The sequence below is a fragment of the Rana temporaria genome, chromosome 4, assembly GCF_905171775.1.
Source record: "Rana temporaria chromosome 4, aRanTem1.1, whole genome shotgun sequence".
NCBI lineage: Eukaryota > Metazoa > Chordata > Amphibia > Anura > Ranidae > Rana > Rana temporaria.
Window position 1 is genome coordinate 423,757,828 of NC_053492.1, and position 14,526 is coordinate 423,772,353.

The 14,526-nt window shown below is 40.8% G+C and overlaps 1 protein-coding gene across 1 annotated transcript in view; it reads right to left on the reverse strand.

Annotated features, from left to right (window-relative positions):
• DNAH14 (dynein axonemal heavy chain 14) overlaps positions 1–14,526 on the reverse strand; it is a 340,790-nt gene that overhangs the window by 159,993 nt on the left and 166,271 nt on the right. The window contains 3 exon segments of the mRNA XM_040347836.1: positions 7,229–7,308; positions 11,037–11,223; positions 14,157–14,225. Of these exon segments, the coding sequence (XP_040203770.1) occupies positions 7,229–7,308; positions 11,037–11,223; positions 14,157–14,225 (336 nt within the window).

Below are 14,526 nucleotides of genomic sequence, written 5' to 3' on the forward strand. Positions count from 1 at the left end.
ACACAGATGCAGGAAATGTTAAAACCCCTGTCCGGTTTATATTGCTGTCTGCTTTGCCCCGGTGACTGTTGTCTTCAGCATAGACAGTGATGACAAATCCAAGATGTTACAGTTGTCAGCAACGCAGGAATAGAAAAGAAATCTCATGGGGACACCTGTCCCGGTGAGACCTAAAATTAGAAAATCTTGGGCGTTTTAACCCTTTCCTTCTCTATTCAAAACTAAAATAAATATTTTGGCATTAGACACACTTTAATTATATAGTTCTCAGATTATTCTACAGATTAGGCATATGGCACAACAGTTCTAATTATATTCCTTGCTACTGCAGGCTTGCTCCCAATCAGATGACTGATTCCATGAAGCTGCTGCCCTTTGTCAGTTGTGCGACCATCCCCTTGCTAACATCATCTTGTACAGTACCAGCAGGCCTGCAATATACATGGGGACCCAAAGGGCCTGTTCACATTCTGGGAGTGGAGGAGAGCCCCAGCTGTCAAGGTCAAGTAAAGTCGGCCATAGATGGTGTAATATATATTACACAGTTGTGCGCATAAGTTTATATACCCTAGCAGAATTTATGATTTCTTGGCTATTTTTCAGAGAATATGAATGATAACACAAAAACTTTTCTATCACTCATGGTTAGTGTTTTTCCTGAAGCAAGTTAATATCAATCAACTGTGTTTACTCTTTTTAAATCATAATGAAAACAGAAACTACCCAAATTACCCTGATAAAATCACCCTGGTGATTTTGGCCTGATAACATGCACAAAAGTTGACACAAAGGGGTTTGAATGGCTATTAAAGGTAACCATTTCGCCTGTGATCTGTTTGCTTGTAATCAGTGTGTGTGTATAAAAGGTCAATGAGTTTCTGGACTCCTGACAGACCATTGCATCTTTCATCCAGTGCTGCACTGACGTTTTTGGATTCTGAGTCATGGGGAAAGCAAAAGAATTGTCAAAGGATCTGCAGGAAAAGGTAATTGAAATGTATAAAACAGGAGAGTGATATAAAAGGATATCAACGGAATTGAGAATGCCAATCAGCAGTGTTCAAACTCTAATCAAGAAGTGTAAAATGAGAAGTTCTGTTGAAACCAAACCACGGTCAGGTAGACCAACTAAAATTTCACCCACAACTGCCAGGAAAATTGATCGGGATGCAAAGAAAAACCCACAAATAACTTCAGGTGAAATACAGGTCTCATACTTGTGGTGTGGCTGTTTCAAGATGCACAATAAGGAGGCACTTGAAGAAAGATGGGCTGCATGGTCGAGTCGCCAGAAGAAAGCCATTACTACACAAATGCCACAAAGTATCCCGCTTACAATACGCCAAAAAGCACAGAGACAAACCTCAAAACTTCTGGCACAAAGTCATTTGGAGTGATGAGACCAAAATTAAACTTTTTTGGCCACATCCATAAACGTTACATTTGGAGAGGAGTCAACAAGGCCTATGATGAAAGGTACGATGGTGGAGCCCTGATATTTTGGGGATGTGTAAAACTACAAAGGCACAGGAAATTTGGTCAAAATTGTTGGCAAGATGAATGCAGTATGTTATCAAAACATACTGGAGGAACATTTTCATTCATAAGCCAGGAAGCTGCGCATTGGACGTACTTGGACTTTTCAACATGACAATGATCCAAAACACAAGGCCAAGTCAACCTGTCATTGGCTACAGCAGAATAAAGTGAAGGTTGTGGAGTGGCCATCTCAGTCTCCTGACCTCAATATCATTGAGTCACTCTGGGAAGATCTCAAACATGCAGTTCATGCAAGACAGCCCAAGAATTTCCAGGAACTGGAGGCTTTTTGCCATAAAGAATGGGCAGCTTTACCATCTGAGAAGAAAGATAAAGAGCCTCATCCACAAATACCACAAAATACTTCAGGCTGTCATTGATGTTAAAGGGGGCAATACAAGGTATTAAGAACTGGAGTATATAAACTTTTGATCAGGTAATTTGGGTAGTTTCTGTTGCCATTATGATTAAAAAAGAGTAAACACCAACCATGAGTGAAAGAAAAGTTAATTGTGTTATTCATATTCTCTGAAAAATGGCCAAGAAATCATAAATTCTGCCAGGGTATGTAAACTTATGAGCACAACTGCGTGTATGTATATATATATATATATATATATATATATATACACACATACACTGCTCAAAAAAATCTAAGGAACACTTTTGAATCAGAACTCCTGGGATATTGATCTGGTCAGTTAAGTAGCAGAGGGGGAGGGGTGTATACAGAGGGGGTTGTTAATCAGTTTTAGCTGCTTTGCTGTTAATTAAAAAGAGGTGCAGTAGATGGGCAATACTGAGACGACCTCCAAATCTGGAATCTTTTCTGGCGGTTTTTCACTGGTTTTGCATTTGGCTAGGGTCAGTGTCACTACTGGTAGCATGAGGCGATACTTGGACCCTATAAAGGTTGCACAGGCAGTCCAACTCCTCCAGGATGGCACATAAATACGTGTCATTGCCAGAAGGTTTGCCGTGTCTCCCAGCACAGTCTCAAGAGCATGGAGGAGATTCCAGGAGACAGGCAGGTACTCTAGGAGAGCTGGACAGAGCTGTATACGGTCCTTAACCCATCAGTAGGACCGGTATCTGCTCCTTTGTGCAAGGAGGAACAGGATGAGCACTGCCAGAGCCCTACAAAATGACCTCCAGCAGGCCACTGGTGTGAATGTCTCTGATCAAACACTCAGAAACAGACTTCATGGGGGTGGCCTGAGGGCCCGACATTCTCTAGTGTGCTTTGTGCTCACTGCCGGACACTGTGATTGGCATTTTCCATTGAACAACAGAATTGGCAGGTCTGCCACTGGTGCCCCATTCTTTTCACAGATGAAAACAGGTTCAGCCTGAGCATATGTGACAGACGTAAAAGGGTCTGGAGAAGCGGCTGAGAACTTTATGCTGCCTGTGACATCGTTCAGCATGACCAGTTTGGTGGTGGGTAAGTGATGGTCTGGGGAGGCATATACATGGAGGGACGCACAGACCTCTACAGGCTACACAATGGCACCCTGACTGCCATTAGGTATCGGGAAGAAATCCTTGGACCCATTGTCAGACCCTACACTGGTGCAGTGGGTCCTGGGTTCCTCCTGGTGCATGACAATTCCCGGCCTCAAGTGGCGAGAGCATGCAGCCAGTTCCTGGAGGATGAAGAAATTGATACAATTGAATGGCCCCTACGTTCACCTGACCTAAATCCAAAAGAACACCTCTGGGACATTATGTTTCGGTCCATCCGGTGCCGCCAGGTTGCACCTCAGTCTGTTCAAGAGCTCAGTGATGCTCTGGCTCAGATCTGGAAGGAAATACCCCAGGACACCATCCGTCGTCTCAAGAACTTGGGGGGCCATACAAACTACTACCTTTTTGAGTTGTTGCAATGAAATTTCAGCAAAATGGACTAGCTTGCTGCATAATTTTTTCACTTTGAATTCAGCCCTCTGTAGGTGGATAATTTTCATTTCCATCAAATGATGTGCCATCCTTTCATTCCGAACACATTACCCAGTCCAAATCAGTATAGATATCCAGCATGAGATTTTTGCCTGTTGAGATCTGATATGTTTTCAAATTGTCCCTTTATTTTTTGTATATATATATATATATATATATATATATATATATATATATATATATATATATATACATATATATACACACACATGCATACACACACACACATACAGTGAAGGAAACCCTTCTGTTTATAAGATGCCCCATGACATGGGAAGAGATGCAACTATGTGGGATAGCTCAGGCAGCACAACCCCCATATCATGTCAGACCATATTCTAGTCTCAGCTGATCCTCATTTGTCCGGATTTTTAAGTTATTTTTAACAGGAGCAGTTTCCCCTCACATACATATTAATATTTCGCTTTGCTGGCACATTTGTGGTTTATTGCAGTATCAGCTTTGGTTTGACTGCTAAAACCTAGATCACAAAGCAGTAGCCTCAGTGGAACTTTTTTTCTGCTATTTATGCTTTTGATGGAATTAGCAGGTGTGCAGACCTTGACGTTTCCCTCTATGCCACAAGCTGATTATTCTATTAAACCTGCTCATCACTATTAATTTTTTTTAAAGGGATGCTGGAAGGAAAGCTGTTATCTGTTACAGCCGAGGAGTGGATCCGATGCTGGAGGCTACCACTGAGTCACTGAGCCGTTAACCTAAGCTAATGCAAGTCTTGGCTGTGCCAGATAATAGCTATTTTGATATGGTTCCCTTGAAGCAGGCCGCCTTGAGGCTGCTATTGAAAAAAAAGCCTTCCAGATACCTACCTCTGTACCAGTGGCATTACTTTTGTTCAGTCACCCATGGCAATGGACCAGATCTGTGTGAGGTGGATGCTTTGACTGGCTGTTTTAGTAGAGAAAGCCAATCAAAGGAAATGCACCATCTCACACAGTCCCAGTCTTTTGTCACAGCTGAGGGAACAGGCGGGGAGTCCGTATCTGCCATGCATTGTAGTGCACTGCGATAAAAAGAAAAAGGGGGGGTCTTGTCTATTTTTAAAGCGTTAGGGTGTGCTGCCAGCCCATTCAAAATGAATGAACTTTCTTAATGCAGTGCATCTAAAAGCAACAGAACATTAATACAACCCATGATGTGAATGAGGCCAAAGTCAATTTAAACTTCAGGTCAATTTTCAAAGTCCAATCCCAGCCAATATTTTTGTTTTTAATGTTTGTACAGTGCATTGAAAAAGTTGTCATACCCCTTGATATTTTCCACATTTCATCATGTTACAGTCAAAAACATAAATGTATTTTATTGGGATTGTATGTGATAGACCAACACAAAGTGGCACATAATTGTGAAGTTGAAGGAAAATTATAAATGGTTTACAAATTTTCTTTATAAATAAATATCTGAAAAGTGTGGCTTACATTTGTATTGGTGGAACCAATTGCCCTCAGAAGTCACCCAATTAGTAAATAGAGTCCAGCTGTGTATAATTTAATCTCAGTATAAATACAGCTGCTCTGTGAAGCCCTCAGAGGTTTGTTAGAGAACTGTAGTGAACAAACAGCATCATGAAGGCCAAGGAACACACCAGACAGGTCAAGGATAAAGTTGTGGAGAAGTTTAGAGCAGGGTTAGGTTATAAATAAATATCCCAAGCTTTGATAATCTCACAGAGCACTGTTCAATTCGTCATCGGAAAATGGAAAGAGTATGGCACAACTGCAAACCTACCAAGACATGGCCGTCCACCTAAACTGACAGGTCGGGCAAGGAAAGCATTAATCAGAAAAGCAGCCAAGAGGCCCATGGTAACTCTGGAGGTGCTGCAGATATCCACAGTTTAGGTGGGAGAATCTGTCCACAGGACAACTATTAGTGGTGCACTCCACAAATCTGGCCTTTATGGAAGAGTGGCAAGAAGAAAGCCATTGTTGAAAGAAAGCCCTAAGAAATCCGGTTTGCAGTTTGCGAGAAGCCATGTGGGGGACACAGCAAACGTTGAAGAAGGTGCTCTGGTCAGATGAGACCAAATTTGAACTTTTGGCCTGAAAGCAAAACGCAAATGTGTGGTGAAAAACTAACACTGCACATCACCCTGAACAAACCATCCCTACCGTGAAACATGGTGGTGGTAGCATCATGTTGTGGGAATGCTTTTCTTCAACAGGGACATGGAAGCTGGTCATAGTTGATGGGAAGATGGATGGAGCCAAATACAGGACAATCTTAGAAGAAAACCTGTTTGTGTCTGCAAAAGACTCGAAACGAGGCAGGGGTTCACCTCCCAGCAGGACAATGAACCTAAACATACAGCCAGAGCTACAATGGAATGGAAAAGCATATGCATGTGTTAGAATGGCCTAGTCAAAGTCCAGACCTAAATCCAATTGAGAATCTGTGGCAAGACTTGAAAATTGCTGTTCACAGACGCTCTCCATCCAATCTGACAGACCTTGAGCTATTTTGCATAGAAGAATGGGCAAAAATGTCACTCTCTAGATGTGCAAAGCTGGTAGAGACATCCCCAAAAAGACTTGCAGATGTAATTGCAGCGAAAAGGGGGTTCTACAGAGTATTGACTCAGGGGGCTGAATACAAATGCACCCCACACTTTTCACATATTTATTTGTAAAAAAAAATGAAAATCATTTATCATTTTCCTTCCAATTCACAATTATGTGTCACTTTGTGTTGCTCTATCGCATGAAATCCCAATAAAATACATTTATGTTTTTGGTTGTAACATGACAAAATGTGGAAAATTTTCAAGGGGTATGAATACTTTTTCAAGGCACTGTAGTTTAATTAAGTTTGTTCTGTCTGTGACTCCCCTAGAGAGATTAGCACTCACTCAATGAATGGGGTTTTATAGCACATGAAAGGACTGATAGCAAAAAGAGAGAGATTTAAACCCTACCCCTGTTTACTAACTGTTTTCAAAAATTAGAAAATTGATTTGAAATCTAGACAGAAGAAACCAGCAAAAGCCAACAGGTTATTGTATTGCAAGTATGAAGCTGTTTGCAGCCTATATAGACAGATACATCTCTTTCTGTTTAAAGCGGAGGTTCACCCAAAAAATACATTTTTAACATTACATTCAGCCGAGTTGTCATAATGACAATCGGTTGGTTTTTTTTTTTCCCCGTACATACCGTATTTTCACCGCTGCTTCCGGGTATGTCTTCTGCGGGACTGGGCGTTCTTAATTGATTGACAGGCTTCAGACTGTCGCATAATGCGCGTCACGAGTTGCCGAAAGAAGCCGAACGTCGGTGCGCAGGCGCTGTATAGAGCCGCACCGACGTTCGGCTTCTTTCGGCAACTCGTGACGCGCTGTATGCGACGGTCGGAAGCCTGTCAATCAATTAGGAACGCCCAGTCCCGCAGAAGACATACCCGGAAGCGGCGGTGAAAATACGGTATGTACGGGGAAAAATTTAAAAAAAAACAGCCGATTGTCATTAGGACAACTCGGCTGAATGTAATGTAATGTTAAAAATGTATTTTTGGGTGAACCCCCACTTTAAATATCCACAATGCTGGCTTCCAATCTGTATTATAAAAGTAAAAGATAATAAAGTATGTATGTTTGATAGCATTATATTGAACCGCAATGTATAGATTAGGGATATAAGCTATCAATTACACAAGTGTGACATGGTCTATTTAAATAAAGCTCACAGTACAATAGTCATGTTTCTATTCCAACCTGGTCTCCAAGTCGTGTTTTTTCTGGCCAGCCACAACTAGAACCGTCTTGATGGCTCTCATCCCAAAATCATAGTGATTCTAGAAAACAAGATTTACTTCATTTATATTTTAAATAACAGGGTGCAAGTATTCAACATCCACCCAACATAAAGAAATGTGAATTGCTTTTGAGTCTGCTTTAGCATTGGACCAGTACTAATATACAGTATAATGTGTCCCATAGTGATAAATGTAGATCCCCTAATAGCTGATGACAGTCATCAAAGTCAGTAGAGGTTTGTGGGTTTGACAGTCTCCTTGCCCTTCTAAGATACTTTAATGTTGTGTGTACATGGCATAATCGGAGCATTGACTGTAATGATTGGATGAGAACTGGGTATAATAGAACCTCTGCAGAGACTGCAGAGACTTCAGAAGTTCTCTCACACAATGCAACTTAAAGTGGAGTTCCACCTGTTCCCCCCCCCCAAAAAAAATCTTAAAAGAAATAGAAAAAAAATAATTAAAAAAAATAATAATTGTATACTCACCAGAAAAGGCGGTTGCTATGCGGAAGTAGCTCTTCTGCCTCTTCTTCCACCGCGGTGGATCTTCTACCTCGTCCTCTGTCGCTGTGTCTTCTGGTGAATGAACCGCGCTGCCTTCTGGGAACTGTGTGCATCCCAGGAGTCAGTCGCCCAGTCACAAAGCGTTGCGCATGCGCAGCAGGAAACGGACAGTGAAGCCTTACTGCCCGTTTCCCTGAGGCCGCGTACACACGATCAGTCCATTCGATGAGAACGCCTCGAAGGACCGTTGTCATCGGTTAACCGATGAAGCTGACTGATGGTCTGATGTGCCTACACACCATCAGTTAAAAAAACGATCAAATCCAACGCAGTGACGTAAAACACAACGACGTGCAGAGAAAAATGAAGTTCAATGCTTCCAAGCATGCGTCGACTTGATTCTGAGCATGCGCGGGTTTTTAACCGATGCTTTTGCATACTAACCATCGGTTTTGACCTAACGGTTAGTCGTCCATCGGTTCAATTTTAAAGCTAGTTCTAAAACTTTTGACTGAAGGATAACTGACCGATGGGGCCCACACACGATCGGTTTGGACCGATGAAAAGGTTCTTCTGTCCGTTTTCATGGGTTTGGACCGACCGTGTGTACGCGCCCTTAGTAAAGATGTAGTTGCCAGGACTGAGCGATCGCCGTTGGGGGACCGACATCGCAGGCGACTAGGACAGGTAAGTGTCCTTATTAAAAGTCAGCAGCTACAGTGTTAGTTGCTGCTGACTTTTAAAAAAAGAATCGCGGGTGGAATCCCACTTTAAGTAAAATATCTGTCCACCAATCTATTTCTATTGGAAAATCCGTTCGTCTGTATGGAATTCCAACTGAGAAAAAAAAACACGCATGCTCGGAAACAACTTGGCGCATGCTCTGAAGCGTTAAACTTTATTTTTCTAGGCTCGTCGTAGTGTTGTACGTCACTGTGTTTTTAACGGTCAGAATTTGGTGTGTCCATGTGTATGCAAGACAGCTTGAGGCATTTGTCTTTTATATAGACCACCTAGAGGGGATTGTGCTTTTAATAAAACCGGAGTTAAAATCCAATCTTGGAATGTGTCAAGACAGATGTTGATTGAAGAATATTACGCGAGAGGTGAAAGTATGTAAAATCACCATAGAAATAGCTAGTAGTAGTTAGTCACATACAGCTGGCCTTGTTCTGTAATGTTGAAGACATTTTGTAGCTTCTTCAAGCCACTTCTTCAGTTCTAATGGAAATAGTATAGGGTGGTTCCAAAAATACAAGATGGCCAACCTTAGTAATGTTTAGTGTTCCATAGGTGGAAGATTATAATACAACTTTACTAGAGTCCCAAAACAAGGGAGGACAGGTGGGGTCCTAGAGGCACGATACTCTACTTCTTGTTATTCCAACCTCCAAAGGTAAATAGCACACACATAGATCACAAACATTTAGAAAATGCTGTTATATTGAGCCTTTTTCTTAAAGTAGACCTAAATTCAGGCAGCTTTAATCTTTAGGCCCACTTTGTCATCCATTTCACAGTGCTCTTTGGCAGCTAAGCAACTACCAAGAAAGTGCAGGGACTACTGCAAAGCAGGTACAGTAAAACCTTGGTTTGAGAGCGTTTTGCAAGACAAGCAACATTTTTTAATACATTTTGACTGCCATTTTATTCCCTAGGGCAGTGATGGCGAACCTTGGCACTCCAGATGTTTTGGAACTACATTTCCCATGATGCTCATGCACTCTGTAGTGTAGTTGAGCATCATGGGAAATGTAGTTCCAAAACATCTGGGGTGCCAAGGTTTGCCATCACTGCCCTAGGGTGTCTGCTAAAAAAACATATATAATGTTTGGGGGTTCTGAGTAAATTTCTAGCAAAAGAATGATGATTTGTACATGTAGGAGGTAAGTGCCAGAAAAGGCCCGGTATGGAGGTGGGTTTTAAAGCCTGGTATTGAAGTGGTTAATTGTTTTGTCACATCACACTGTACTAAATAATATACACCCAAGTGTTTGTTTTTAAGGACAAGTCAGCTTTAACTAGACTATGAAATTAGTGTCGTTTATCTACAGCAATTCTTCTTTCAACTTCACGCCTGGACTAGAAAAATGGTTGAATTTACCTGATCTTGGGAAAAAGTGACCCTTGCAGTGGAGCTCTCCCTCAGGACTGCAAGGGTAAATTCAATTTTTTTCCACAGGAAACAGAGAAAGCAATTATAGTTATCTTATCCTTCTATTCTCCAGTAGCCAGCGCTCTGGGTTGAGGGAGGGCCATCAGCGTCCTCACTTATAGTGCTGGACTGCTGGTCCGGCATTGTTTGTGATGTCAGAGTGCCTGTGATTGATGGAGCAGCAATCAGAAGAAGCTTCACAGGACTGGTTGTACAGCGGGGAGGAAACCCAAGGCAGTGAGAAACATAGTAAGTACAGTATGTTCCTTCTATATAAAACCCTTGAAGTGGAGGGATCATTTTCCCCCCTAAATTTTAGCTATAAACATAAGTTCCGCCATGGGTGTTGAAATCCTCTAAAGGTTAGTTGCCATCAATACATTTTGAGTCACATGTAGACATGTGCACTGCCGAAAAATTTGTTTGTTTTCATTTCATTAGTTTTTTTGCTTTTCGGAAATTAAAAAATTTGGAAATTTGAAAAAATTTGAAAATCTAAATTTTCAGATTTTCTCATTTACGAATTTTCTAATTCTGAATTTTTAAATTTTAGATTTTCGAATCTTGTAATTTTCAAATTTTTAAATTTCAAATTTTAGATTTTCGAATTTTAGATTTTTGAATTTTCGAATTTTTGAAAATCTGAAAGAAAGAAAGAAAATCAGTAACATTTTCAATTTTCAAATTTCCTAACTTTGAATTTCAAATTTTCGAATTTAGATTTTTCAAATTTTCGAATTTAGATTTTTCAAATTTTCTGATATAGATATCTAATTTTCGAATTTCGAATCTTAGAATTTCAAATTTTTGGATTAACTCTCAAATTTCCGATGTTCGAATTTCCGAAATTTCTAATTTCCGAACTTCAAATTTTCAAATTACCGAAATTTCAAATTTCAAAATTCCTGAAATTTCGAAAGTTTGAATTTTCGGAAATTAGAAATTTTCGGAAATCCGGAAATCTCGGAAATTAACAAATTTGTCAAAATTTGTTAAAAAAAAATAATTTGGAACTAAACAAATTGCACATGTCTAGTCAGATGGATCATTCTGACCCTGTCTAAATGGATAAATAAAAGGTAATACAATGATAAGGGTCATACCTGCTGGGAAAGCTGCTTACTGGACAGCTGGTACAGATTCACCAGCTTCCCTGACAGAGGTTTTGCTGCTTTGAATCCCTCAGAAAAGAGCATGATCTCTGCAATGAGCTGGTAGTCCGGGACCATCATGGAGACAGGTCTGAATAGGGATTTCAAATTGTCTGGAAGCTCCACTCTGCCACTATATCTGAAAGGACAAATATTGAGTTTTTCAGAAGAAGGGGTCTGAAGGACAGCAATCAACTAAATACTTTGTTCCATTCTCTCATACCGCACAAGGAGAATAAAATGAAGAGCCATGTACTTCAAACAGCGTTGCTTCAAGCTAGATCTTTTTCCAGCCACGTATTTCATTTTGGGTTGAGCTAAGTAGAATTAGATCTTCTGTCAGGTTTTATTATTCTTTAGTACTGCACAGTAAGGCCTCATACACACGATAGGTTAACCAAAGGACAACGGTCTGAAGGACCGTTGTCCAAGTTAACCTATGAAGCTGACTGATGGTCCGTCGTGCGTACACACCATCAGTTAAAAAAACGATCGTGTCAGAACGCGGTGACGTAAAACACAACAACGTGTTGAAAAAAAACGAAGTTCAATGCTTCCAAGCATGCGTTGACTTGATTCTGAGCATGCGTGGATTTTTAACCGATGGTTGTGCATACTAACGATCGGTTTTGACCTATCGGTTAGCAATCCATCGGTTAAATTTTAAAGCAAGTTGCCATTTTTTTAACCTAAGGTTAAATAACCTATGGGGCCTACACACGATCGGTTTGGACCGATGAAAACGGTCCTTCAGACCGTTGTCCTCTGGTTAACCTATCGTGTGTACGAGGCCTAACTGTGCTTCATTGTTCTACTCTTTCTGTGAATCTTTTCATACATGGCTTGAATTTTGGCTGGTTTCTGCTGAGGCAGCAACACGTGTCTGGACACACTTTGACTAAAAAATCAAAGAAGTTGGTTGGAAATTTTGAGGTTAAACAGTGATTGCAGCTAATTAGGTGCAGTCAATGTGCAGCTATTCAGACAGCGGCAGGTGCTGCCGCTGTCTGAATATAATAGCCCTACACAGAGGATATTATTTCATCCAGTTTTTGATGAACCAGCCATAATTCATACAATCAAATCAGTAGGGTGGAATATTGTCAGCTGAACAGCTCCTGCATCCAGTCAGATGCAGGCACTGTTTTAGTAAACAATAGCCACAGCTGAAGATTTTTCCTCCTGTGCTGTTTACCATGACTGGCGGAGTCTGACCTGATGGAAAATGCCTGGTGCTTTATAAAGCTGACCTTATCTCCCCAGTCTTTGATGTCCATCTGATATGACAGAAACTCAGGGGCTTCCTTTGCTGACTTTCTTCTGAAAATGCCTGTTACTATCCACCCATGCTTGGCCTCAATACTCTTGGATCACAGATCCAGAACAAGCATGCAGAACAGGAATGCCAGAATGCCTCATCTGTAGAGGCTTGATTAAGGTCATTAATTCAAGAAATACTGAAGCCAAATCATCAGCATAACAGGCAGGCAACTGGCATTTTCAGCCTGTTCTCTAGCCCAGTCATGGGATCCTGTGTCAGCTAGTGCCAGCTGCAGGGGAGAAGAGAAATCAATCAACAGCTGGGAATTGTAATCCAAAAGGGTAAAAGGAGGAATAAACTCAGTTAAACAGGGTATGATAAACACCAATGCAGGTGAACTGATCTCCGGTCAGCGTCAGTAAGTCACTAAGTTATAAGCTGACGTAAGGTAGAAAACTTTGGGCATGTGCCTTCTCACCCGAACAGACTTGATCCGCCTGAGTACTTCACAAAGACAAACGATCAGTCACTGCTCCGTAACACACGGTCTCCGGTATCTGGCTCCCCACTGCTCTTCAATCGTCAGCTGGCGAACTCTCCGGTCTCCTGGAACACAGGCTGGACACCCTTGGTCTTGCTTCTCTCTGGATGGTCGGCCTTCCGGTGGATTCAGGCCCAGGCTTCAGGCCTAATGCCGCGTACACACCATCACTTTATGTGATGAAAAAAAAAACGACGTTTTTAAAAACGTCACTTTAAATGACCGTGTGTGGGGGAAAACGCCGTTTTATGTCTTCAATTTTATGTGTCGTTTTTCAAAACGTCGTTTTTTACTTCACAGAAATTGACCGTGTGTAGCAAAAAATGACGTTTAAAACGACGTTTTTATATTTCAATAGTTTTTATTGAATGAAGGAATATTACTAAAACAACGTTTTTACACCCGCGCATGCACAGAAGCTAGTTATGAAGCGAGCTTCAATGGAAAAACTTGGTGAACGTAACCTCGCTTTGCTAGAGCATTGTGAAAAAACGATGGTGTGTAGGCACCTTCGTCAAATGTGGCTGGAGCTCCGATGAAGATTCAGGCTATAAATAGTCTCTGATAGGATGACCCCTCTACACTTATAACAGACAGAGGGGAGACATTTGACAGGTAAGGATACATGCAGGAGTCATGTATATCCTTATAGATCAGCACTATGGCTGTAGTTTAGAAAGGATGAGAGTGGGTGTACATCCACTTTAATACAACAGCACCATGCATTAGCATTTAGTCAATGAAAAAAATAGCAAAAGTCAATAAAAACCTATAGCAACCAAAACATACATGCTCTGTAATCACATTCGTACAAGATCATTTTTGAATGGCTTCTGTACTTTGCACTGCCTTGCTGAATGAGTCTGTAATATCTTTAATGAAGAGTAAAACTTTTACTGTACTGTAAAAAAAATTGCCGCTAAAACCAGCCTATACTGAGAACTTCTGTATATTCCAATACATAACCCCACAGGGACGGAACTGAGAATCTTAAAATAGTAATGGGTTCTACCATCCCATAAAGGCACTCCATGTATTATGCACACCATTCTATTAAAAACACACCAGCCACAAGCCCTGTTTTGATCCAGACATTTGATATGAATGGGGGAAGCCAATTAGGAAGCCAAAAAGAAAAATATTTCTCATTACCTTGGGGAGGGTAGTCCCACTACTCGTTAATTCTGAATGTTCTACCTATATGTATAATTTATTGGGAAGAACATTTACTATTCCCTGTGTCAGGAAATGGTGTCGGCTTTGCACCTACCCCGGATTCATGGTAATGAAAATTCCACACGACATATTCAGACGGATCTCTCTTCCTTCGAACATAAACCTACCGAAAACACAAGAACAATTTAAATCCACAGAAATAGAAGTACAGAGATTTATCAATAATTCATTGCCCAAGCGTATACTTAAGTCCATTTATGAGTGAACATTTGGTCATTACATTTACAACTAGGATTAATGTCAGGAGGACACCAACCAAATTTTGTTTTCTAGATGTGTTGAAGTGTTTTTTTTCCTGGTTGAATTTTTTATAAAATAAAAAAAACCCTGATTAAGTTTGTCTGTTTGATATATATCTACTGTATTTATTGGCGTATAACACTCACTTTTTTACCCTGAAAATA